Consider the following 26,607-nt stretch of genomic DNA (forward strand, 5'->3'; position numbering starts at 1 on the left):
GAGTTCGACGCTCCTCGAGAGTCAACTGGCACGTGCACGAGGAACCATCGAGCCCCGTTGCATCCCTCGCGGGAGGACCGCGCGGGTTCTCGCGAGATCTCGATAACGAACTGTATTCTTAACTGTCTCTCCTCGTGAAAACTTTGTTCTGGTTCTTCGTTGCCGCGGGCTGATTGGAAATTAGCGGCACGTACGCCGCGTACGATCGCGGCCGGTTCTTTTTTTTTATGGGATGCGGTGACGGGAGAGCGTGACGGGACAGGTGTTGCGTTACGTGTTACGGGAGACGGGATGCTCGAACGACTGGCGTGATCCACCGAAAAGGTGTCCCCGACGAATGCTGAGCGACTAATGAGCTTGCTTTAGAAGACGACTGCGAACTGCCGCGAGATGCACCCGTAGCGGCGAGCTGTCTGGCGACACGCGACCACTGCGCAAGCGTTACCAACCATCGGCACATGCACCCGCATGCGAGCTACGCGGCGATCGTCGTATAGTTCGAGCCAGGGAAATAGGGATGATGTTTCGAGGATGTTGTTTAAAAAAAGGAAACATTTTTCAATGTTCGAGGATAAACAGTAATATTAGCAATTAGGAGTTTGATTTCAATTCAGAGATTTAATTGATGTTATTAAAAATCAATTCGTACGGTGCTCTAGAAAAAGTTAAGAGGGGTGTCTCATTAATATTTTGTTATATTTACGGCTTTAAATGCTATTTAATATAAAAAATAAATAGCAGAGTATTTGTTTTCTGTACTTATTATCCAGAGATACCCAGCTGCTAAGGTTTTATCATAACTAATGTATAATATCTTTATTAGATTTAAGATTTTAGTCAAATCGAAGTATTTGCCCCTTCAAAGAGTCACATCGAAAGAATTCCACCCTCATTTTCGAGCCACGCTCCACTGCCCCAACGCTCGCAAAAATTCTCCACCCAAACGGGCCAGTGGCGATAAAAATTAAAAGTTCTCTCGCGTAAGTGCTCCCACACGATTCCCATCAACGCCGTTATTCCGATCCCAGCACCGCTTCTTACTACTTTATTTAAATGGAACTGCCCGGCCAACGAGCTGCCCAATAAACGCGCCCACCTTTTCTTTCTTCTCACCGACAGCCGAGGTTTCGCGTCGCTTCGATATCGGGAAATATCGATGGAAGGTACCCGCGGAAGGAAAGTAGATTAGAAACGAGGAAACTTCACCGCGATTGCCAAACGTTTTCCTCGTGAACGCCCACGATGAACTTGTAATTCGGTTCCCAGGGTGGAACTTCGTCCGAGTTCCTGGCGCGTCGGATTTCGATCATATTAGGACTTTGTTCTAATAATGGCTGCTCTGCTGCCAGGGATTCTTTCGGTCATAACTGGACGTCAATCTCGCGTTCTCTCCGGAGAGGAAATTGTTTAACAGCGTTTTTGAGGGATCGTTGGATTCCTGGTTCTGAACTTTCGATTGGATATTCTGGAAAAAATTCGATCGTCTGCGAAATAAATTGATTGAACGTAACTGAAGCGCGTTGCTTCGATTTTGCTGCGAATGAAAGAGGAGAGATGGAAGAAAAAGAGAAGGAAAAACATGTTTCGTCCTGGGTCTACTGGTGGACTCGTCAGTAAGACTACCTAGCCGGCTCTGTCTTAGACGTAGAATGTTAGGGACAGGTTAAGAAGTGATATTTTATATTGAAATGGAGAAGGAAATGTGCACTTTTGGGAAATTGTAAGTGTCGATGTCCCTTTAGTGGCGAGTGTCGAAGGGCCGCCACAGCGACAAATATGCAGTTGTGCTTGCAGATGAAGCTCCTTGCGTTTTCTGCAAAAAAAAGGATACGTGAACAGAGAATCATACGTTTCATTAATAACTTAAGTACTGGCAGCATAATTATATGTGACTCACAGTCTATTGTCTTTCGACTTCCAAAGAAATTTACTACGCGTTTCACCCCTTTAATACGCGATAATGATCTTAATATCTTCACCACCATTAACTTCATTCCGAAAAGTCAATAAATTTTCCCAAGAATTCCTTCACTGATTTCCATCCTGTGATATTCACTGCTGTTCCAACAGGTTATTTTCTGAAAAATTGATTCTGGATACATTTGAAAATATTGGCAGATTTGTAAATGAGAGAATATCGTACAGATTACATCAAAGGATGGAAATTCGTATTACAATTAAGAATCTACAACATGCGCAGAATTTCTTGTACATTTTAATCGTTCGCACTGCGTCATATAGAAGAATTAATTATTTGACTGAATTTTATTAACGAAAGGAGCAACGGAAATGTTCTCGACTTAAAGGCCTAAAAATCTGAGGAACAGAGTACTTCGGCTTCGAGAATTCACGAGGACGAATAGAAGCTTCGATATTCCACTTTCTTTGCCGGCAAGCTCGATTTTAAGAGTCATTTATAACGGGCCTTTATATTCAACGGTGGCTGCTGACTCTTCCAGCAGATGAAACGTCAAGGAAGGAACGGCGAGTGATTCCGTTTTCCGATTCTTAGAGTCGTCCCCGGCTCTCGTCGAACTTCCGGCGCAGTCCGTAACTCGTTTTGTACGACTCGTCGCGGATACCTAACTCGTTTTATTTGACTCGCAAGCTTGCAAAGATTTCGTTATAGTTTTACCGCCTCTGTCCGTGAAATATCTTGGCTTCCTCTCATTTTTCCGACCAACTTTCCGCTCCTACGCGATCCCGCCCGCGGAACGCTGAAACCGCGATCTTAATTCCGTTGAAACAACCTTTAATGTGAATTAAAACTACCGCCCGCCCGGTATGCTTTGCTAACTTCGACAAGTTTAATTACACTTAGCTGCTTCAGCACCGAACCGTTACGGATTTCGCTTTAAACGATAACGCTCGCGATGATAGCTGTTGGTACTTCTTCGTGCATCGCCATCGTGGACGTTTATAGCGCTCTGTGACCAACAATTCCTTCTATAAGCATGATCGAAAAGTAAAACGATTCATTCTGTTCGAAAAATTGTACACTTCTCGCCTGCTGCATGATTGATTATTTATGCAAAATTGTGCACCTCTTTTTATATCGTACGTCGAGTAAACCCATTTTTAAGGAGACAAGAAGAATCGTCGAAAAAAGAACTCCACCATTGGCGCCTCTTAGCTACCCTCACTGGCAAGTCCACGGGATATCCCACAAGAAACTTCTGCCTTACTTTACCTCTGTCTCCAAGATCTCTCCTCTCCTCGCAGAACCGCAACTTAACAAATCCTCAGGCATAAACAGAGCCAAGCAAAACCGAGAGTGAAACCCAGCGGTGAATCCGGGATGTCAATAGCCCGAAAAACTTTTCGAAACACAGTCGAAACACACGTCGAAACTTCGAATCGTGGAACCTTCGCAACAGCCGTCTGATTTGCATAATACAGAAGCTCCGCCAAAAAGGCACCCCAGCGGACGTAAATCAGAAACCGCTTATTATTCGATCGTTTCGATCGGGCCAGAGGGACGCGACGACCCTCCAAAACGCTCGAACCAGCCTTCTCCAAGTTCCGCTGTAACGTGGGACGAATAGAAATGGAACGACTCCAGGATACGATCCGATCGAATTCGACGGCACTGACGGTTAATCGATCGAAACGAGCCCAGCGCCGTCCCAGTCGAGGATTCCTCCGGTGAAAGGGACCGTACGAGCGACGGAAGTATCCTCTGGTTCGGGGTTCGACTGCGTTTCACGTCGGCTGAAAAACGGGGGATCGATCGAAAGACACGTGCACGCGGCGCGTTCGGCCGACTGAAAGTAAAAGCCCGCAATGCGGGGAGACTACTGCACCTTTCGACGAATTGTTTGTGGCTTTGGGATTGATGGATAATATTTGTGGTACCCACAGTGGTTTGTTGCTGGAAGTTTATGGCTTTGGTTGCGAGCGATGCGTTTTTATCGTTGCGTTTCGAGGGAGTGGGTTAGAAAGTTTGGTAATTTGGTCGATTCGCGACGAGTGGAATTTCGAGACGTAAAATTAGTGAGTATAGATAACAAGTATTGCAATTTCTAAGGTTGGAAGGTTAGTTGTCTGCTAAATCCCTCAGATATCGAGTGGACTTGATTTTTATTTAAAAAATTGTTGTATGAGAAAGTCGTGGAAATTGATACAGTGTAAGTGAATATATTATTATACAATTGAATTTTTAGTAAAAATTTATGGGAATTGCTAACTTTGAAAACAGGATACTTTAAGTAACTTTGAAATGAATAAAGTGATAATTTAAACTCTCCTCTCTTTTTCTATTCTCGTATGAATTAGAATATATTTCTATTTGCACGGAATCCCGAACGTCGAGCAGAGGACTGTACCGTCTGGCGTGGAATGACCCATACTACTTCGTTATAGTAACGCGCACACGTTCCTATCAACGTTTGAACAACTGTTACTATTTTGGTTCTCGCTGAGCCTGTCGAGTACGAATGGAAATTTTCACATCTCCTTAAACAAAAGAGAGATACGATATGTTTATTCGTATGTATATTCGTTATTCAATCAAGAGAGAAAAATATGGTCGTGACAGAACGCGTGGTTAATTTTAACGAGACGTATTTAGAAAAGTGGAGAGCATCGTTTACGTTATTTTATATTAGTGTCCTTTGTCGCCCTTTAATCCACGGGCACTCTCGTTTAATAAACGCTCCTTTCACCATTTTCCCCGTTAAATTGGTCGACGGTGGGATCCTCGAATCGAACGAAAACCAGAAAAGGCTCCGAGAGCATTCAATTTCCTTACTCGATCTTATCAAACAGCGTCACCGTTCATTTTCACACGTGTAGCAACAATTTTATTTCCTTCTCGTTTAATGTCCCGCTCCGTCTCGACCCTTTCGAATCGCTCGCCACCGACCCCACCCTCTCCCTCGCCTATCCCATTGTCTTCCGATTTTATTCCCTGCACGCTTACCCTCGGGGTGCCAAACGACCAATTTTATTTCAATTCTGCATACGTATCCACGCTCGATATTTTTACGGCCGTAAAGAGAATTTTCCATCTGTTTTACGAAAAATAATATTTCGGCGTACAGGGTGCTCGAAACATCTTGCCACAATCACGAGTTTACGCGCACCTGCCAACCCCATATCCGAGCAATTCTTTCATTTATTCTGATTTTCTTCAGTCATGCGTGAATCGAATGGAAATGACGTATTTCACTTGTGTAATGTGTCGAACATACATTTGAATCAGAATTGTATTAGGTTTTAATGTAATTAATTCGTTAAGCGTACGATGCATTTCGATTTATTTGGTTACTTTAATTCACTTTATAATTAATTAACGAAAACTTGTATTTGTACATTACTTTGTATTTACAATGTTATGGATTATCGTAGAATATTTAGTCAGAAAACTTTGAATTCGAGTGGTTCGTACAGTGTAACATTTATGGGTTAGAGTCAGAGCGGGTCGCACAGAGCTTGCACGCGGTAAAACAAACCCTCTAATCTGTAATTAATGTGACTGTCAGATAACTCTAAGTCACATTCCAATAAACTGCCCTAACTATAGCAAGTTCCATGCGGGCACGATAAATTTCGAGCAAAAATAATTTCAAACGAAAGCCCTCAGTGGCCAACGGTGGAATTAATTTTCTCTCTTGAAAGAGCAACAAAAAAATTCGTGAAATTAAATTATCTCCACTCCATGTAACTACAAATCTTTGTCACTATTAATTATTTACGTTCAGTCGATGCAACGCGTTGATATCCACCTAAAAAAGAAAGTATACATTTTCATTTCCCCTTTTTCATCTTTAAACACTTTTTAAACCCGCATCGTAAATTTTCGATAAAACGTCATCTATCACACGGCCTGCCTCTGCCACTGTCGCGATACCATTTCCCATCCTTCCTCTCGTTGACGCTTCTCTCTGTACTCGATTATTTCTGTTTCAATTTCCCGTTCGCAAATAATTACACGTATTCTATCTATTTTTTTATTTTTTTTCTCATTTTTTTGTTTACTATCTTTCCCTGGTTATTCGTCCATCTAATGGCCGTCGATCTTTCTCTCGATCGGCTAAAAGCGACTAGAATGTTCGCATCATCCCCCGTTCGGAAGTTTTCAGATTAATTAACGGATATGAGATACCAAATTGTGGACATGTTCTATCTGGCATGGAATTATCGGCGAAGATGCGATTACCGTGGCAACTCAATTAGAATCTCGATTAGTTTCTCACACCCCATCCGCCACTCTTTCTCCCTCGCTCTTTTGCTTTATCGCCGGTCGACCTTGCGGCTCCTCTTTCGTTCCTTTCCCTCCGCGTCGTTTACCCTTTTTTGCCACGGATCCTTGGTATCTGGAATTTTCGGAAATCCCAGCTTCCACCCACTATCCGTGGAATTGATTTCAAATTGATACCAACGATCTTAAACTGTTTCTTCTATCGCGAGTTCGTGAGAAAATTTACCATGGAAGATTGCTCGACTCTCGTTCACTCTCGTTTGATTTATGATACACTCCTTATCCTTACATCTCGAATCAATTTACTATTTCAAATTTTCATACTACACCCAAATTCGATAAAATCAATTCTCAGTACACTCGTTAATTTCTGCGAAAACAATTCTAAGAAATAAGAATCCTTGTCGAACACAGGTTAAGGCAGGACCAATCGTAAAACAAGAGCAGTCGTTCAGGAAAGCAGATCGACGATAAATTCCCCGCGCGGTTCCCTCGAACCGTCGCAATAGAAATCTTTGATTCCACTCGAATCACAGCTGGAACGTGGGACGTAGTCCCATGAAATTCAAATGAGGATCATCGGTTCAAGGGGTCGGGCCAATTAATATCCAAAGGCACGATCGTCCCCGGCGTCGGACGCGTCCCGATCGATCCCCGTTCGAATAATTAACGACCATCCACCGATCACGCTCGCGCCTTTCTCGTATCACCCTGAACGCAACTCGCCGGAAAATCCAGCGAAACCAGCCCGTCCGTGAACCCAGCCGACTCGACCAGACGACCCTGTCGCTCCCGGGTAACCGCTGGCGACGCAAGAAACGCAAGAACTCCTCGGGATCATAAATCTCGGAGGATCGCGCGGCTGCATCGGCCATCGAACGGTTTCTTGCCTGGGACGGCATAAACGAACTCCTCGGAGAGAGCGGGCCGCTCGTTTCTTCGTCGATCGAGCCGCAACGACCGGCACTTTTTCGGGGTAAACGGGACGGACAATGTTCGCGTTCGATCATCTGCGAGGAGCTGGACGGCTACCGCGGATCGCCGGCTCGCACTCCACGAAATCGTCCCTCGTAACGCGGGAGATCGATGATCCATTGCGAGCCGCCGGGACGACTTTTACTTTCGCGATGATATATCCGCCGCCACCTTTCACCCTTTCCCTTTTTTTTTATACCCTTTTCTTGCGACCCTTTTTTTGCGACCCAGGCGTGATGTATTTGGGAATTAATTGTGCACGCGCCGTTAAAGCGATTGGATTCGATGCGTGGGGTTGAACAAGGTACAAGGTGTTCTCCATTCTGTTACTCGTGAATGATTGATTCTATAAAATCGATTGCGTGTAATCGATTGTCTATCGTTATATATCATTCGATCGACCAATCAGCTCATCTATAATTTTTCTTACCTTTAAGATATTTTATAATATTTACAGCTTCATAATTGTATCTAGTTTTTTGTTTAATACTAATTGCATATTAACCAGTTAACTGTGGAATTTAGTTTCAAAAGATCAGCACAGGGTGCGGAATTAAAAACAAGCAACGACATGTATACACGTCGAACGCAGGGCAAATGGTACTACTATACATTTTACGAATAACGAGGAAGGATTACAATTTTATTCGTCAAGAAAACTAACAGTTCGTTTCTGAATACGTTATTCTCACTAAAAGCTTGAAAATTATTAAAAAAATAATAAAATAATAAACAAGAGAAATAAGAAAATAATTTAAGTATTGGTAATATAAAGGCAACATACGACAAAATAATATTCTTATTACATTTCACTGAGATTTCGAGTTCTTATAGTGAATGGTACTTTTTTATTTTACACGACGAGTGTACACGTCAAACGCACCGCAGTAGAGATTTCGTCTGACGAGTATACACGTCGAACGCACTTAACTGGTTAACCAAATTTAATCATTTGAACCGAAGAACAATCACGGACGCCCTGAAGAGGGTGCGATCGTAAATCGGCGTCGCGGACAGTAAAAATCGCCGCATGAAACGCTAATCACTTTCTTTCCCGGCTGCGTTCCATCTCGCGCAAAGAGAGAGAGAGAGAGAGAGTCGACGGCGCTTTTGTTTCAATCTATTCAACCGAATATGCGAGTTGCTCGGTCTTGGCATCGGGAGCACGAAACCCGTAGTTTGTCACGGGCAGCCGGGGATCGATATTTCACCGAAAGCTGCATCGGTGGTCTTGTTCCGCGGATGTTCCTCTTCTGCACGCCTGAAGAAGTTCGCGCTTCGCTAACGGACGTAACGCAGTGAATTATAGACGAGACGCTTTGAATGAAGAATTGCGTGACATACACACCGAATTCCGCCGTTATCTCCGTTTTATGGCGATACGTAGAGCGCTATTGTAAGAACGAGAGGATGCGAAACACTTTTGGAACTTACTACTACTATAAAACATCGTTCCGTGTTTCAGCTCGCGTTGGAGGGCGCGAATAATTTAATTCTTGGAACGGTTTGGAATTTCACTGGACGGGACCGATACTATATTTCTAATCACGTTAAGTGCGCGTGTACACATCTTTAAATGACCAAAAACTTGAATCTCGATGCAGTCATGGTTCACATTCGTAGTTTTTATGTAATTAAAAAATGAAACCGATTAAACGATTGTGGTGGCCTTTCGACACTCTACTTTAGAGGGACAGCACCATTTACAGTTTCCTGAAAGTACCCGATGACCTATCCTTTCCAATATATAGAAGTTCTGACCTGTCCCTAATATCCCAGCGTCTAAGGCAGGGTCTTCTAGGTAACCTTACTGATGAGTCCACTAGCAGGCTCAAGACGAAACGTTCTTCCCCTCTCTTTTCCTTCCTTCTTTCCTCTTCCGTTTACACAGCAAACCGAAATAACCTTCGAGTATTAAAGCTTACGTACGTAAGAGGAAAGTGGGGCGAATTACACTTTGGAAACGTAATTATTCACACAATTCAGCAGAGGCTAGAGATCGAATTATAATTTACGAGAAAATCTGTTCCTTGAAATGACTGAAATGTTCAAATAACAGATTGCGTACAGATTTGTGGCAACGTGTCATTAAAGCCTGTACACGGCGCTATGAATCGCGATGATCGCAGAAAAAATGCATGTACCTCGCAGCTGCTTTCTTAGATCCTATATGTTCGATGTAACTTCTTTGCATAAATATTAAATAACGTCTATGTCCGACCAGGACAGCTGACCTTGTCGCCATACGCGAAGCTTTATCTAAACTCGCTTCTTCTCGGAGCCATTTGTGACGATCGAATGGGAATAGAGGGACGTTCATAATGCACGATGCAAGTTACAGACGCAGAGGAACATTCAGTGTTCAGAAATTACAGACTATTTTCTTATAGCACACGATCCTTGACTTTTAATTATGTTTATCTTCATCTTACCCTACTGTCCTATTTTTTTCGTCTTTAATACGATTATCTTTTTACTTCTCTTCATTTATTTACGCTTCTATAATTGTAATCCTACCCTTACAATTAAAATACCGTTTTTTTTAATAGATTGCTGATTAGTCGTAAGAAGCGTATCGTAAAATTATTCGCACAGTCGAATGTGTGACCGTAAAATAATTTTCAATTCTTTTCGTTTGAAAATAGATAGTTTGGAGTTTAGAAAGGAGTTCATAATTATTGCGATAAAATTAATTCGAGTGATTCTCGATCTAATATTTGGTCCCCGTATAGAGTGTGTGCGGCAGAGGCCAACAATGCAATTTTAAGTGCAACACATTAAGAAGATAGCGAACGTACGGACACACATTTCATATCTTACGACCTAATACAAAGGCAACGACGAAGGCTAACGCAATAACGGTGGCAGCCATTGTAAGGTGAAGCAGGATTGTTTGCGACGTATGACAAGTTCGAAGGACACGTTTTCGCAGCTGTGAACTCTGACGTCCCAGCAGACCCGCTGATTTTTTCAACGAACCGAGAAACCAGGACAATGGGCACCTATTACGCCGGTCAGATCGTATTGCGTCCTTGCCACCGAAACTTATCCTCCGCCCAGACGTTAAACCTGCGCTCCCACGCCGCGTAAAGTTCGTCGGAAAAAATATCGCGCTCCAGGATTTTGACGAGGAGTCACGGCCCTTCAAGGTACTTCGGAATCGAGTTTGCGAAGTCCTGCCGCACTTACAGCGCCTCTCGCGCGTCAGGATCTTTGAAGTTTGCTCGCTTAGAACGTTATACGTAACCCAGCCAAGTAATTTACAACCTCGACTTACGACAGTTTCGTAACTGTTTGGGAAGAATTCATTTTCAAATATCAAACGATACCAACGCATCTGGTAAAAACAGATCAATTGTTATCTGCTTAAGAATTAATTTCGACGTAACTATCCCCCATACTTTTTGCTCCACGTCTCTTCCTACGAGCAAACTGCACCCTGGACTCGCTGAAACTGTCCACGCGTGTCGATACAGCCGCATAAAAACGGGACGGAATGGAGAACGTCGGAAGAACGACGGCGGAGGAGATCGATGGAAATGGAATCCAATGGATCGTAAGATTAAACGAAGTTAATTCCCGGGGATGTCAAGGATGCCCGAGGATCCAGGAATATTTTCTTTCCGTGGGGCCTGTCTTGATCCAGGACAAAGGAAAGGACGAAATTAAAAGCTGGCGGCCGGCCGTCTAGTGTAAATCTATTCCTCGAACGGAGGCAGGCTGGAGAACGGTGGCCAGGGATCGTCCCGATGCCTCTCGGCTAAAATCGAAGGCTGCTGCCTCATCCCAGCGTCGTGGCCAAGCGATTTCCTTCCATCTTGCGGACGGTAACCGTCTGGAAACATTATTCAACCGCTTCGAGTCTTGTACGAATTACACCGCGCTCTTTCGTTTCGAGGCAACCGGGCAATGAACGATCGAACGAATTTAAAAACAATTTTCTCTATTCAAATATTTGCAACTATGGTATTGGACCTTTTTAGAATTGACAGACATATTTTATCGCGGTTTGAGACGAACCTTTGGTTTCCACGTTCGTCTATGTTCTTCACGCATAAATCTTTCATAGAAAAATTGAAAAAGTTGCTGATCATAATGTAACAACTGTAAAATGATTTAAGGATTTTGAATGTATTTTTCAAGTTAGATTGAAGTCGTACGGACGTTACTCTTCACCACTTGCACTTATCGAAGCAAAACCCTCGGATTGCATTATTCGAAGGGGTTGCGCGAAAGTCGACGCAATCACGGAGCTCCATGGTCGATCAGAAACTAAGCGGGAAGTTCCGCCGATCGGATGGGAAATAAATTCACTTCCTGCGAGTCAGCCGAAGGATCAGGGGGAAGAGGAAGACAGGGGGGGCGGGAGCAGTGGGTTGGTTGAATGAAAAACTGAATTCGGTCCGTGGTGGCTCTTCAGAGGCACGGCTCGAGTCGATCCTCGAGCGTAGGAGCAACGGCGATATTAAGCCGCGAAGGATTTTTCGAGCGTCTCCAGAGATCAAATCGAAGGTTGCAACCTTCCGTCCTTTCTTCCACCGCCTCTCTCCCGTCTCCTCGCGGCACGTGTTCGACGACATCGTCTCGGTTTGCAGGATGCTGTCTTCCGTGGGACGTTATTCGAATGCCCCGGTGAAATATTAGCTACTTATTCCGTGACGGGAGCAAGGGCGAGCCTCCGCCGACTTTTCAATCGACCCCCGCCTCCCTTAACCATCAACCACCCCCGTTTCGTCCTCGTACTTCTGTGTCCCAACCGTTCTCTCAGGCGAAAGTGCAACCCCTGGCCAATATATCGGTTCCCAGGAATTCGCTGGATTCCCTGTACCCGAGGCCAAGGTCACGCCGTTAATCGCCCTCCTTTGAAGCCAGTCGACACCTTACCGCGGATCCTGTTAACCGCCGCGTAATTCGATTCGTCTCGGCCCGATCGACCGACTAAAACTCATTTCCTGGGTATATCGAGCTGAGATGGCACAAACGACCGGGATCGGCCGCGTGCAGGATCGCGTGTTAGGTTAGATTGGAGGTTGCGAGGGGACACGTAGAGGGTCGCGGTGTTTGCGGTCGCTTTAACACGTTCACGCCGGGGCGAAAATCTACGTTTCTCCGCGTGAGGCGGGACTGTCTTATCGCGTTAAGCTTCGTGGGGCGGGGCAATATCGTTGCGAATTTGAACTCGCTTATTGCGAAGGTAAAATTATCTTTTCTTCTACAGAGGCGGTTAGAATATATTTGAATTTTTGCCCTTATAAATAATAGATAAAATGGATCTGGAGGAAAGTGGTTCGTCTGAAGAAACGACTAATTTTCTGAAAACGCGTGACCCACCGGTGGGTCACGCCGCCCCACGGAGCAGTCAAGTGTGACCCACCGGTGGGTCACGCCGCCCCACGGAACAGTCAAGTGTGACCCACCGGTGGGTCACGCCGGCGTGAACGTGTTAAATCGAAATGTTTCATGCAGCTTCGAAGGGTTCGCTTCTGTTTGTCTTCACGACTGTCTTTCGAGAGTTTTATTCTGCGAGTATTGTTGTCCAGCGGCTCGATAAATGATCAGGATTTGTTGATCATTTTAGGCAAATATATTCGAACTATCGTATTTCGAAATCGTTCATTGTTTCTTTATATTTTTATTTTTTGAAGTTAATTGTAATTTGTGTATCCTGTAGTAGGGCATAGAGCTTCGTTCTTCTCTGTGGAAGTATGGCTTTGCGTTCACCAATCCGTGCAATCCAAATATGACGAATAGTCGAACTCCAGCGATCTTCAGAACGCCAACGCGAAATCGCGAACGCAATCCTTGCGACCTGGAGAATGTAGCGACCGACACCACGAGGCGTCCATCGCAGACCAACGTTCATAACATAGATAGTCGCCCCTGTCGAATACACCCAACACGCCCGTAACACGTATCCAATGCATCGATGGTGAGGTCCTTGCAAGCTTATTGTTCGAGCACGTTAATGATGTGCTTCGACCAATATCGATGGAGCCAGGTATCGATTGTCATCCACCGTAATTATCATCAACAACACGCGATGTCTACGTTTGACTAATGTTTAATTAAACGCTTGATTAGACTGTCATCTTATACAGAAATTAGTTGTCGTACGGCACGATCAATTGTGAAGAACGAACACGAGCTACAAATTCGTTTACATTCTTTGTCGCGCCATTTATAGTAGGTTAATTAAATTGTTATTTTCTCTTTACAAAATGTAAAATATTATATAAACGTTTTTAAACATTTTGAAGTATGAAGAGCTCGTAAACATGAGAATTTAATAATGTAACGATATCGTCCTCAAAATCTCTGTGAAAAAAGACGCATTGTCTCCCTCCTGTTCGTACGTCGAAGTTACGAAGAGAAAAGTTCCGACGAATAGAATTTTTAGCCCGAGCTCTCTGTAACATCGATTTAAAATGTTTCCGGATTCTTAAAGGTTCGATAAATCAAACTGTCGTCAAACTTTCACGCAATTATTAGCCGAGCCGTGATATCCCACTCAGAATTCACCGCGGAGCTATCGCCTCCGCGTCTTTCAGGGATGATTTACGATGCGAAACAGGATAATCCCGATGGGAACAACTTTTTCCACCCGACTGCGACAATCTCCAGCGACTTTTCACTCGCTGCGGCTGGTCGCGTGCTTTTTAAACGCACTTTTTCGTCCGCGATACGTACAATTAATTATTCTGCAAATATTTGCCGAATTAAATGGACGGGAGTACGCGGTCATTCATTTTCAGACACTTTCATATCTTTCTTTGCGAATTTTTTTTAAGAAATTCAATAAATACTGACTATGATAAATTTTGTATAATATAATGACTTATACTTTGTTCTTCTTGGACACATTATTTATCATATGTTTAACACAGTCTATACTTTTAACTCTAACAATCCATCAGGATCTTCAAAGGTATCGAAACTTTCTAGTCTTCCAACGAACTCGAAATGTTAGAAATGCTTTAGAAACCTGGGAGGCTTGCTAGACGTTTCAGAAATAAAATTGTTAAATACAATTTCATAGTCGACGAGAGCCGAGTTCGTTTAAAGGCTACAGTCTGGGGTGCAAGGAGGTACGTAAGAGGAAAGTAGTAGAACAGACGATATCGCGGGCGAAAGAGAAGCGTCGCAAGGACGTCCCATGCAATTTGTGCTAATTCTTCGAAAGGGCCGCGTAAGAGGCCGAATAAATCATCCGTAAATAGGGTTGGACCGGTTGTAATTGTTCCACCCACACGTCGAGCCGCGGCGCGGGAAGATGTCAGGGACGATTGCCATGGGAACCGGAGGACGACACGAGTGCATTGTGCAAAACGTATGTGCCGCGCACTCTATTAGACCCCCAGTAATTGTCGTAAATATCGCAATTTCCATACGCTGCAATACGACCATCGAAACTTGGAAATTTCGCCGCTATAACCGTGGGAAATTGATTCTAATGCGGGTTACGAGGGTGGTTTTGGGGTTTCGCGGTGGTTTTTAATGGGGGTGATAACTGGTGCGCTGGTCTAGAGGATGTGGACACGATAGCGATAGTTCGAAGCGATTTTGTACTATTGCAAATACGCATTCCACTGTGATAAAACATTGTTGGTGTAACAAATATCTAGCATGCTCTTCTTACATCTTTAAATTTCTCACGTATTTAAAAACGAATCGAGTATCCAACAAAGTGCTCGACACGCCCTCTGATCTCGATTCTCGTCGTCGTTTATGGCACCAGAAGTGATGCTCCACATTCTATAATAAAACGATTCGTAATAACCGATCGAGTCTCTCAGCCGCGTCCCCGGTTCGATTGTTCGCAGAAAAATGCTCAGACGGCATCCGAAGGATGGCGAGCGGTTCCCCCCGACGATTTTTCTTCGTTTCCCGTCACCGATTCATTTCCATCCAGCCAGCGGTGCTCGAGAACTCTTTCAATGCCAGTGTCACAAGGTCCTCCTCGTCGTCGTTCGCCACCGCTCGCGGCGGAGACCTGGAACGCGGGTGGTTCGCAGCCGCGTTGCAATAGATTCAAGGCCCATCGAACAACGGCGATATATCGGTGCCAACCGCGGGGGCACCAGGAATCTCCTCGCACGACTCATTTGCCCGTAATTAAAACACCCACGCTGATTTGATCCGGCGTCTGAGGGATTCCTGGGGCGCCGAGGCACCATCCTCGATTAAGCGCCGCGAACGCGAAGGTCACCTTCCGCGGCGAAGACTCTTCGAGAGCGTGTCGCAAGATCGTACCGATGAGCATTCCGTTTGGTTCATTTGCTTCGAGCGATTTTCATCAGATTAATCCGTGATTCGGCGTCTCGAAGCTCCGCCCGGCGAATCGAACATTTTTCAGCCGTCTTCGTTTTCCTTAGCCGTCCCCTCGATTTCATACCTGCCAACATTCTTCTATTCCCTCTTAATTGCAGAGAATCGTTTTCGTTTCTCACGTTTCATCCACAATTGCGTTACATATGTTGCATTTTTTTTTATGCCAACTATATAAGATGGTTAGATATTTCTTCAGTTAAATGAACAAGCTTAGTTGTTTAAAAAAAGTTTCTCTATCGACGAATAAAAATTCTAAGCGTTCAGAATTCTTGTTGCTAATATTTGTCACAGTCAATTAGTTATTTATATGTATAAATACAAAATTGAATTGAGGAAACAACGAAAAAGGAAATGAAGTTTCTACTTTCGTCGACCAGTAATGAAGTCACAAACGAATCGTAAGTATCGAAGGTTCGTTCCTGTCAGCTAATGGGTGATTACCGATTCCATAAAAAGACCGAGACCAAGAAAGGAAACATAATTTACCGTAGAAATCGTTCGAGCAGAGGCGAAGCTCGAACGGGTACGCCGTTTTACGGTGATTACCTTTATTAACGATTTATAACACAGTTATTTTCCGTCTGGCCAGCTAGGACCGCGGTATAAATTATACATCGTCGTTACTTACATATGTTACATTTTCTTACAAACGCTTTAAATACAGCGGGGCACGATCGTCGACGGTGATAGTGGGCGTTGGAAAGTTCGCGTATTCACAAGGCACAAGTGCATCCAAACGAGGAATCGATTATTTACTGCGAATGGATCTCGAGCATGGAAAGCGAACATAAATTATGTACATGTGGGGGTAATTCAATTCTACCATTTCGAATTATGAATCTTCCACCTGCGAAAACTGCGCAATGAATACGTAAAAATGATGGACTTGGTATCGCGTCGATGATACTTCATCGAGGGAATCAAGTATACTGGAAAATACTGTTTCAACCGCAATACTTTTTCCAAGTTGTTCAGCAGAAATTTATGAAACGTTCCGCTGGTGTATAAAAATACTTCACTACAGCTATGCATATTATTAATAACGCCAAGATAATATTGGAATTCCTTTGCTTATCTTTCGCAAATCTATGTACAAAATTACAACTTCTTTATGTACACGATAAGAAATTTAAGAATTGCCATATTGACTTCAGATAATACGTTTTCGAAATTGTATTTCCTGCTGATGAAATATTCCGTTCTAAAATGATTGCAGTAGAAGAACTGAGAGATCTAAGAATATTAAGAAAAGCAGTTTTGTTTGGATACACGATATTCACACTTCAAGAAACATTTACATATTATAAAAAAGATATTCTTGTACACGATAAATATAAACATAAAGAATCGCGTAGAAAAGAAAGGAGTGGAAATAAAAAAAAATAATAATATTAGCAATACGGATGGATTTCAAAGTACCGACAGAACTTCTCGCGTATTTACATAAATGAATGATCGTCGAATTAATGGCGAGTACTTTGGTAACGAGATGACACAATTTGCGTAAACGCGCTTTTACGCGAAAGGGTGCAGTCGATTGCTAATAAGAAATACATTCGTTCTAGTCGAACGTTTCTTTCTTCGTTTTCTTTCTCGCGCCTCGACACAATTGGTAACTTCTTAGAGATGCAACTACTAACAGTTTGCATAAAGTCCACGTTGCAGTACGATTATAAAAGGAAACCACTTCGAAGTACATTTTACAGTGAAAGCTGAAATTACTTGAGAAAAATATTTTTGAAAGCACACAGTGCTACTTCTGAGAATTCTTACCCATGAAATTACTTTTTCAGAATTCTTACACGCTAAATTTTTGCATCAAATTCTATCAGAAACTCGAATAAGTAATCTTTTGAATTTTCGTGTGAGAAATAAATAAGAATAAATTTACCTACATGATAAAAGCGAAAGAAAACTCATGATACCGTAAAATTATCGAAGGGAATTCATCTTACTGCTCGTTACACTGGAAACATCGTGCAAGAAGGGACACTTTTTTACAGAGCCCTGGATAATCCACGTACAATGCTATGGACAATAAGAAAGGGTCATGGCCAGGAAGACTATCTTGCTCCCCATTTGAAGTTTTTCCTCTAAGTCCCGGTTTTGTTAATACAACATATGCGTGGATCTTGTCCCACCTATAAACACAAACACCATACCATGAATGATACAAAAAACAACGTGAAACAAAGCAGAAGGTTACAGAGAAACATCTTAAAAAGTAACATTTTACTAGAACTGTAACTGTACCAATAAAAATCATACTGCTTTGAAAAAATACGAACGACACTCTGTATAACACATTCTACAAATGCTATAAAAAATTTTTGAAGTGGTATTAACCCAGAAAAATGTTTCTAGAAACTTTTACATCATTTATACAATATAAATGTTTGTAACCAAAATATTTCCCAATTTTTTAAATCCAATTATATATTCAATCTTTTAAATATATTAAAAAATTAAAAAAATTTGTTGAAAATAATAGTTGGATGAACACCATCTCGAATAAAAATGTTTAGTATTCTATCGTGTGTCGTGTGTTCGTTTAAAAGCTACGGAAGCATCGCGCACAAGAGTGGCCAATATAATACACGGCGAACACCATCGAAAGGCACCCACCGTGAAGAGTGGACGTATTCTGCAGGGAGCTCGAGAGGGAGACCGGAGCGCCAGGATGTTCGTGTATCACCGTCTCCGTGATATTGTTTTCCGCCTCGGAATGCGCGCGACGATGCTCGCGTGTCATCCCGTCGTTCTTCCGCCTCTTCTCGGTCCCGGCGCAACAACGTTGCTCCCTCTGCAGCGTCATCTCCTGCGAGTAAACGGATTCCATGTTCGAGAACGAGTTGAAGCGTTGCCGCCTCCTCGAGGTGGCCTGGCTGCCGCGTCTTCCGTTCGTGGCGTCGTGGTTTCCGCGCGAGCCTTCGTTCGCCCTTTCGCGGCGCTGCAGCGACTTCAGCGAGTCCTCGTAGCCGCTGCGAAGAGGAAACGTGGGGTGGCGTGAGAAATGAAACGTCGATCAGCTTCCCGTACGAGCGAGCGATCATCGATTCGAGGTCCAGCTGGGCGGATCTCGTGTTGGCGAGAAGAGGAAAGCATTATTTTGCTACCCCCCTTTTTCGAAGAATTATGAACGATGAGATTTTAGAGAGAAAATGGTTGAAAGCTAGTATCGGCTATTCTATAATGCATTAGTCAAGCGTATTATTAAAATGTCCGTTCGTAGATAATGAGATGTGTGTGAGTAATTGCGTGTTAAAGTGTTTGTGAACAGGTTGTCGAAGACGCGCGTGAGGAAAATAGGTGAGAATTCGAGGATTAATGAATATAATTATATGAGGTTAATACTTTGATCGCATGATAGCTGATTCCTAGAATTTTTAGCTACTATGATGGAAATTAGATGGTCATGTTGTAATTATTTAATAATTACACGGATTGTATACTATCAACTCGTTAATGAATGGTTCATGATAGCATAGACTCTACGCAGAACCCTTCAAAAAGAAAGGCTTATGATTACAGCAGAACTTTGAAATTAATACATCCATACCAAGCAAATGTAGCCGCTCCCTCGCTGATTGATTCACGTATCTACTCACACCCTTCAAATAAAAAAATCACATACTTCATCGCACACCATGAGATAAAATTGCTAAAAGCAGAAACGCTCCTACCCAATACGAAATTCCAAGTTATCTGCAATCGAAACAACGAAAGCTCGAGTGACTTAACGACCCCGATACAAAGCTTTACGATATCACCGCTATATTATCGCGTACCAATTCCCTCGCAAACTTCATCCTCCACCCTCGAAACCGGAAGAAACAGCTTCTCCTGATGGCAGTGCTCCCCGCCTCTCGCGTGTACCTCATTAGAAATTGAACGTCCGTCGCTGTCCACGATCCACACCCCCTCGCAACTTGGCCCGTTCATAGTGCTCGACGGCACCAGAACGTCCGCGCGGATCGATCGATCGATCCGGCTGGCCCGAACTCTCTTTTCAATTTAGATAGCGCAAATAGCTCCGTAAGTAATTCGACTTACTTGCTGCTCTCGCCGCTGGAGGGGCTCGACGAGTGACTGCAGTGGCAGGAGGCGCGCGCCACGATCCCAGAATCCTGACCGCTGGAATGCAAGGACGTCGCGGATGCCTCGAGGCCCTTTGGGGTCCCTGTCGTCCTCCCGGCGTGCTTACTACAACCGCCCATCCTGCAACCACCCCCTTTTGCCTCTCTATCATCGCAATCGCGATATAATATGGGAATTCCCTGATACAGTGTGCGCAGCGGAATGCTCCTCGTAATAAATATGCATGCCTTTCTGTCGCGGTTTTATTTAATCCCACGGCTACCGCGAGTGCCACCGGGCCGCGTTGTTGTCCCGCGTTTCCGGAAATTTCCAGGCACGCGGCATCTCGTTTCAGCCGAGCTGGGGTTAAAGGGTGGCGAGGGGCGGGCTGCGGTTACGTTGTTGCTGATGGATCGAAAAGGGCACCGCGAGGAAATCGTTGGTCGGTTTGGTGTTTGGTTTCGGAACGATGCTTGTTGCGATTGGATTGTTTGTTAATCGTGCAGGATTGGATCGGTTGTGCTGTGTTGATTTTTCGAAGTGGAAGTGGTAATTGGTAGCGCGCGGAGAGGGCGAGCGGGTTCGATGGTGTGTAGTGATTAGACCGCGGGTGTTCCTGTGTCCGTGCGGTATTTAAATGTTCGAAAAAGTATAAAAGGAATATTGTGCTAAGAGTAAAGTTCATCTTACTGTGTTTAGAGTGTGCGATTAATCCCTGTTAAAATTTCATTTCTTTCGATGTGATTGTTTGGGTATCTGTGGTGATGCGTATCACAGATATGCGAGTGTAGTTGTGGAATTTGTGTTATTTTATAAATTGTTTAAGTAACATTTCTTTTCCTTTTCCAGTTTTACTGCTAATTGTAGCAATCTTGTAACGTAATTACTTGACCGCTGCATTTATGACATAAAACTCAGTATATGTGAAAAATTACGATTTTAAATGAAGTACATATTTGCATGTAATTTACACTTCTTTAGAAATTTCTATGAAGAAATTATTTTGCTTCTACAAACTTCATCAGTTTTGCTTCTACACAGATTTTCAAAATTATAGAATAGAAGGTGTCTATATTCGAATTAAAAGTTATTAACTTATTTGCAACAATTGAGTGAATTAGGAAACAAGTATGGCATCTCTCATCGTCTGGTATTAATAAAGAAGAACTATGAGTAGACGTGAGTGCACTAAAAGCCTGCAATCAATTCCGCAGCAAAGTTGTCTGATTATACGCGAACAATACTACTTACGGCGACTCTACTGTCGCGTATAAAGCCAATATCACGATTACTTTTCGAAACCGCACAACCACTTGTCCGTGCCAAATTTCACATTTACTCCTACCAATACTACTTTCACCATACATCTCTCAATTTTATCTCTAACTGAACAAACTTTATTTCCAATAATTTGCACTACGTAAAAAGAAACGTCGATATAGAAGCTCTTCAAAGAACTCTTCAACTACCATTTAAAGATACGAGAACCATTTTTCAAAACGTGCAATATGTTCCTATTCGCTCACGAATCGAAATGCCCACATTTCCATTGCGAATCTGTCCGACTTCGAAAAATCAATGAGACCCCCAAAGCAACGCGTCCTTTACAATTAACCGCGACTAACTTCCCACCGCACAGAATCAAAATCCAGCTTCTCAACGGTTAACGCCAGAGACAGCATCACCACCCTACCCCATCGCTCGATGTTGCATCCTAATAAGGATGCATTAGCATAAATTCGAAATTAAAAGCTCTCGCGGGCGTGAAACGCGACGCGGCGTGCCAGCATTGACACAGAACCGCAAGGTCTAGACAGGTCGTCCAGAAACGCGGCCGATTCCGCGCTGCCGGCCTCAAATGGTTTAATATGGCCGACAATGAAGCGCGCGTACCCGCGAAACCTCCGCGGCTGGTAACAGTAACGTCAATTAATGGACTTACGCGTGGAACCGGGAACAGTTGGCTCCGTGCTCGCAGATGCTCTGTCGCCTCGACATGTCGGCGCAGAACGGTTCAGGGTCGTAGTGAAGGCCGTCGACGAAGGTCGGGAACAACGCCGGCTTCTGCAGCGTCGCGGCCGGATCTGCCAATGCGAAACCAATCGGGCTGGTGGTCGAGAACATCGCTTTCTCCCGACGTCTGCGACTAACCGGGTGAAATTCGGGTAATTACGTTTAGAACGGACCTGACGTTCGATCGGGACGGAGTTCGGACGGCGGATGAAGAGGAGGGTTGAAATTGGTGGGTCTTCTCGCGAGGAATTCGCGCAATGCCGAGGACAGGACTGGGTTTTCCTTGTATTCTTTATTCGTATGGCGAATAGGAATTCGTGAATATGTGCATGCCATTTTTGGGCATTCTATGTATACTATCGTGATTGAAATTTTTTTCTTCTTTTATCGAATTTTGGAATTTATAAATCAAAAGATTGGTTATGTATTGTGAATGAAAATTCTGTGCCTCTCACCGTTTATTTCGGCGAACACACGTTACACAGAGAGCTGTGACGAGGGCGCCCACAAAGACGACACAGCCAAGCACCACCACACCCACTTCGAGGGTGGATAGCAGGTAACGTTGATTACCTCGACGCGGAGAGCTTCCGGCAATGTCCAGGACATCGTACTCGTCCAACTCGCGCTTGATCTCCGTCTTCTTTGTGTTAAACACGCTGAAACCACATGTTCACGTATGACGAGCAATTAATTAACAGCAAAATCACTGCTCGATGCTTCGATTATTGTTTTTACATCTGAGTATTCTTATAGTATTTTAGTAGCGGAACAAAGTTTCTAATATAATCTTGTAAATCGTAAAATTACTTACTTGTGCAAAGTATCCATGTCTATCATTACGTTCAAATGAGGATCAATTGCATAAAGATAAACGTCGGTGCTAAAAGCAAAGAATATAATATCGTACATGCAAAGTGAATTTACAAATGTTTTTGTAAAACTGATTTACTTACGACATAGTGTCGATTAGATTCTTCTCAATGTGTGGCTCTAGTTTTCTCACTCGAACGTCCAAACCAGTCACATTATGCAGTACTCTAAGTAAAAAATTATTAAATTGTAATTTAACTCGCATCTGTTATACATTTCTTCCATTACGAATACATTTCTCTCTCGCAACAACCATTTTACCCTACTGATCTCATCTTCTTATTGATAACATCCACCCCAACTGCCCTTTCCAAAACATACTTTCGCTAGAGACATATAAATTACCCCACAACAACGCCGTCTACTTTAACCAAAATCTAACTCAACTACAAATATTTCTTTCTAAAAAATATTTCGAATCATCAGGAATTCTATTTGTACGCCAAAGACATAATTCACCTTACAACAACACGGTCTACTTTAACCAAAATCTAACTGAACAACAAATACTTCTTTCTAATTAATACTTCAAATCATCCGAAATTCTATTCGTACCCATCACGTTCTATTAGTTAGAGCGTTAATTAAGGCACGTAAGCTAACCATTCGAACTATCTTCATTATACTCACGCGGTAATGTTCTCCAGCTGGGGCTCGATGTCCATGGGCCTCCGACCGACCACCATCACGACCTGCTTCTGGTCGTCCAACACGTACACCTTGCCAGCAAAGAGCAGAGTGAGGCAATACGAGGGGAGACAATCGAGTCCCAAATTCGAGGCGGAACCATGTGTTTCGCCACGAGGAAATTAACTTCCAGGGGCAGGTAATTAAGATCGTCGAATAGGGGAGGGTGTGCACAAAGACGATCGCGGGGTGGAAAGGAGAATGAGACGAAGACGTAAGGGGTGGTGAGGAGAGAAACTTACAAAGACGTTGGCGATACTGCTACGACCGTTCTCGGCGCCCTGTCTGTCGGTGGCCTTCACGTCGAACCCGAAAACGCGTCCAGCGTCACGGCCAAAACTCGCCACCGATCGTACTTGACCGCTCAGTGGGTCAATGGCGAATCGCGGCGCGTCTTCCCGGCCAAGAATTTGGTACCGGATCTCGGCGTTTGCTCCCTCGTCCGGGTCTTCCGCCTGGCGGAGTGATTAATCGGTTTAGTGGCTGGGTTCTTTTGCTTTCGCCGTTCGATCGTTTCTTGGACAGTGTGCACGGCACAAGTACAATCGCGTTCAGAAGTCTCGGGTACCGACTTCTAGTCGTGCAATTTCCGTTTGACTCTCCTCGATTATCGAAACGCAAATTGCCAAATTTTTAATCAATATTTGTGCTCTTCCATAAAGTTAATATTTTTCAAATATTTGCGAATGTTAAAATTGTATACGGTAATTTGTGCCAGTTCTTGTTTAAAGTGGTCATTGTATAATGCTAGATCCAAATAAAAAACGTTCACCTATTTTAATACATAATGACACGACGTTCTGAGAGTTCCTGACGTAACTTAAATTTACACTAATCTAAAGTGGTGCAAGTAGGAAAAATGAGGACGTTTGTAGTCTTGTTCCAGCAAAGGGTGAACGTTTCTTGTTTTGACAACGAGTGCTCGAGTAATTCCTGAATTTTCGAGCTCATCAGTAAGTAAACGAAATAACTCAACAAATAGAATCCCACCCTGCACGAGTCTCCATCTCAGCTTTCCATCGATCTCTTAAACAAACCCACATGTTCAAAGCAGTCAATTAGAAGCAACTAACCCCTCCCCATTTCTACCACCAAAATTTCTCCTTTCCCACAAACACACCCGGAAACTCGCGCGTGAAACACCCGTCGCATGTTTGCAAAACGCTGGAGAATTGATTAGTAGCAATCCAAAGAGCGAGTCGCTCGCGACACGTACAAAAAAGGTGTGTACACAAAAGAGGAAGAGGAGAAGAACAGAGAAAACACCAGCGCGATGAAAAGAAAAACGAGAAAGCTGCGAGTCCTGCAGCTTTGATGAGGAGGAGATGAGAGAAAGAAAGAAAAGAAGACAAAGAAAGAGGAAGAGAGAAAGGGAGAAAGAGTGAGAGAAACGATACAAAAAGCGAAATAGATTAAAAGCCACGGAGACTAAGTGTGTCGCCACATAACAGAGCACAACAGTCGCGCATACGTACCTCCACTTTGACGACCTCATAGCCATAATGGGCAGTAGTGGGTATCGTGGCCAGGATGGGTCGGCCCTTTGACTTGAATCTGGGCGCATTGTCATTAACATCCTTCACCCTGACAACGACCCTGGCCTCGTTAGACGCCAGACCATTCAGCCTTTCACCGACGACCGGGTAGATCATCACGGGCATCCCGCGACCAATCTTCACCCTGTCGACCCTGACCTTGGCTTCGTATCGATCGTTCACCTCTCTGTCCACGCTCGTCTTCAGATACAACGAACCGTTCCTCGGGTCAATCGAGAACAGTTCGCGCGCGTTCGTCTCGTCCGGCACGATGCTGTACCTTATATGCTCGTCCTGGTGTCCATCCGCGAGCTCCAACTGGGCGATCAGAATAGGCACTTGGACGTTCTCTTCAACTTCCACTTCGTAATATTTGTGCCTGAACGAAGGAGTCTTCTGCACTTCGTTCTCGGCGTCCTCTTCGTCGTCGTCAACGTTCAACACCGTCACGATCACCACTGCGGTGGACGTTTGACTAACTGGTGACCCAAGATCTCCAGCAGTGACCAACAGTCGATGGCTCTTTTGGGTTTCGTAGTCCAGATTGTTGATAGTCGTGATGATACCTTCCTTGCTGTCGATGGCGAAGTACTGTTTCTCCGGCTGAACTTGATGACTCAGGTCGAACAATATCAAACCGTTCCCATTGCCAGCGAAGTCAGAGTCATTTGCGTAGACCCTGGTCACTTGACTGCCCACGGGGCTGTTCTCAAAGATCGAGGCGTGGTACACCGGGACGAGGTCCCCTTTATCGTTCTTCTCGACCTCGTCGTAATCATGGAACACGGGAGGATTGTCGTTCACATCCATCACGTTTACTTCGATCTCCACCATAGAGCTCAACCGTGGCACACCGTTATCGCGAGCCATCACCAAGAGGCGGTGGCTAGCGACGCTCTCTCTGTCGAGAGTCCCACTGACCCTGATTATACCCTCGTACGGAGCCACGTCGAAAGTCGTGGACGCGTTCATGGGATCCTCAAAGTTCTCGTTACCGGAGACCAACTCGTAGGTGACGTTCGCGTTAATCCCATAGTCCGAGTCGACCGCTCGGACGGTGCCCAACGTGTAGCCCGCGTAAACGCCTTCAGGTACGTCGAACGTGTACCAGGACTTGTCGAAGATAGGCGCGTGATCGTTCACGTCGGCCACATGGATCCTTATGGTGATGTTATCAGCCAAGTCTCCAGAATCTTTCGCTACCACGAACAAACGAATATTCTTCTCGGTTGGGAGCGCTCTGGCCACAGATATCTCCGCCGACCTTGGATCCAGATGGAAGTATCTGGTGGTGACTCGTCGCGACTTAGCCTCGTCACCGGAAGTCGTCTCACCCCCGAGGCTGTACGTTATCGCAGCGTTCGTACCCTCGTCCCTGTCCTCCGCCAGCAGCCGTATTATCGGACCGCCGATCGTCGCGTTCTCCGGTACCAGAAGAAGAGGCGAACGACGGCTGCTCGAAGCCTCGCTTCCGCCTGCTGGCTCGGTCATATCGAGCACGTCGTTCCTCTCGAACGGCGCGTCGATATCGGGCTCGTTCGAGACGCGGACACCCTGATCGGGCAACACGATCATACGGATGAAGCTGGGGGGATTGTCGTTCACGTCGACCACCGTCACCCTCAGACCCGCTTCCGATGTTAGACCGCCTGGAAAGTCGTATGAATGGAGAAGGGCCGTGAGCTTTCACGGGGAAGTTCGAACGGTGGGAAGTTTGATATTCCCCGGTGGTTATTTGATTTGGATGAATTTTAATGAGCCCCAGCTGCGCTTGAACAACCATGCGGAAGTAAGAGTTTCTTTTCTCCACGATTCCAGAGACTGTTTCTATCGAGCTTCTTGCGTATGAAAATGTCGGCGCGCACGAGACTTTCGGATTGTCTTGATAACCGATATTGAATAATTGAACAGTTCAGA

At 44.3% G+C, this 26,607-nt stretch overlaps 2 protein-coding genes across 2 annotated transcripts in view; one reads left to right on the forward strand and one right to left on the reverse strand.

The window, feature by feature from the left end:
- Positions 1-26,607, forward strand: part of Men (NADP-dependent malic enzyme) — a 124,993-nt gene that overhangs the window by 9,745 nt on the left and 88,641 nt on the right. The gene's annotated exons all lie outside the window — the stretch shown is intronic.
- The window catches only part of Cad89d (cadherin 89D), a 66,528-nt gene continuing 57,278 nt past the window's right edge, over positions 17,358-26,607 (reverse strand). The window contains exons 13-22 of the mRNA XM_076902868.1: positions 24,631-26,339; positions 23,398-23,610; positions 23,099-23,187; positions 22,552-22,635; positions 22,410-22,478; positions 22,051-22,254; positions 21,525-21,728; positions 19,559-19,723; positions 18,131-18,486; positions 17,358-17,646 (exon numbers count right to left, since the gene is read on the reverse strand). Of these exons, the coding sequence (XP_076758983.1) occupies positions 17,615-17,646; positions 18,131-18,486; positions 19,559-19,723; positions 21,525-21,728; positions 22,051-22,254; positions 22,410-22,478; positions 22,552-22,635; positions 23,099-23,187; positions 23,398-23,610; positions 24,631-26,339 (3,125 nt within the window). The 3' untranslated portion in view covers positions 17,358-17,614. The remainder of the gene's footprint in view (positions 17,647-18,130; positions 18,487-19,558; positions 19,724-21,524; positions 21,729-22,050; positions 22,255-22,409; positions 22,479-22,551; positions 22,636-23,098; positions 23,188-23,397; positions 23,611-24,630; positions 26,340-26,607) is intronic.

This window comes from Xylocopa sonorina, chromosome 10, assembly GCF_050948175.1.
Source record: "Xylocopa sonorina isolate GNS202 chromosome 10, iyXylSono1_principal, whole genome shotgun sequence".
In the NCBI taxonomy this organism is placed as follows: Eukaryota; Metazoa; Arthropoda; class Insecta; order Hymenoptera; family Apidae; genus Xylocopa; species Xylocopa sonorina.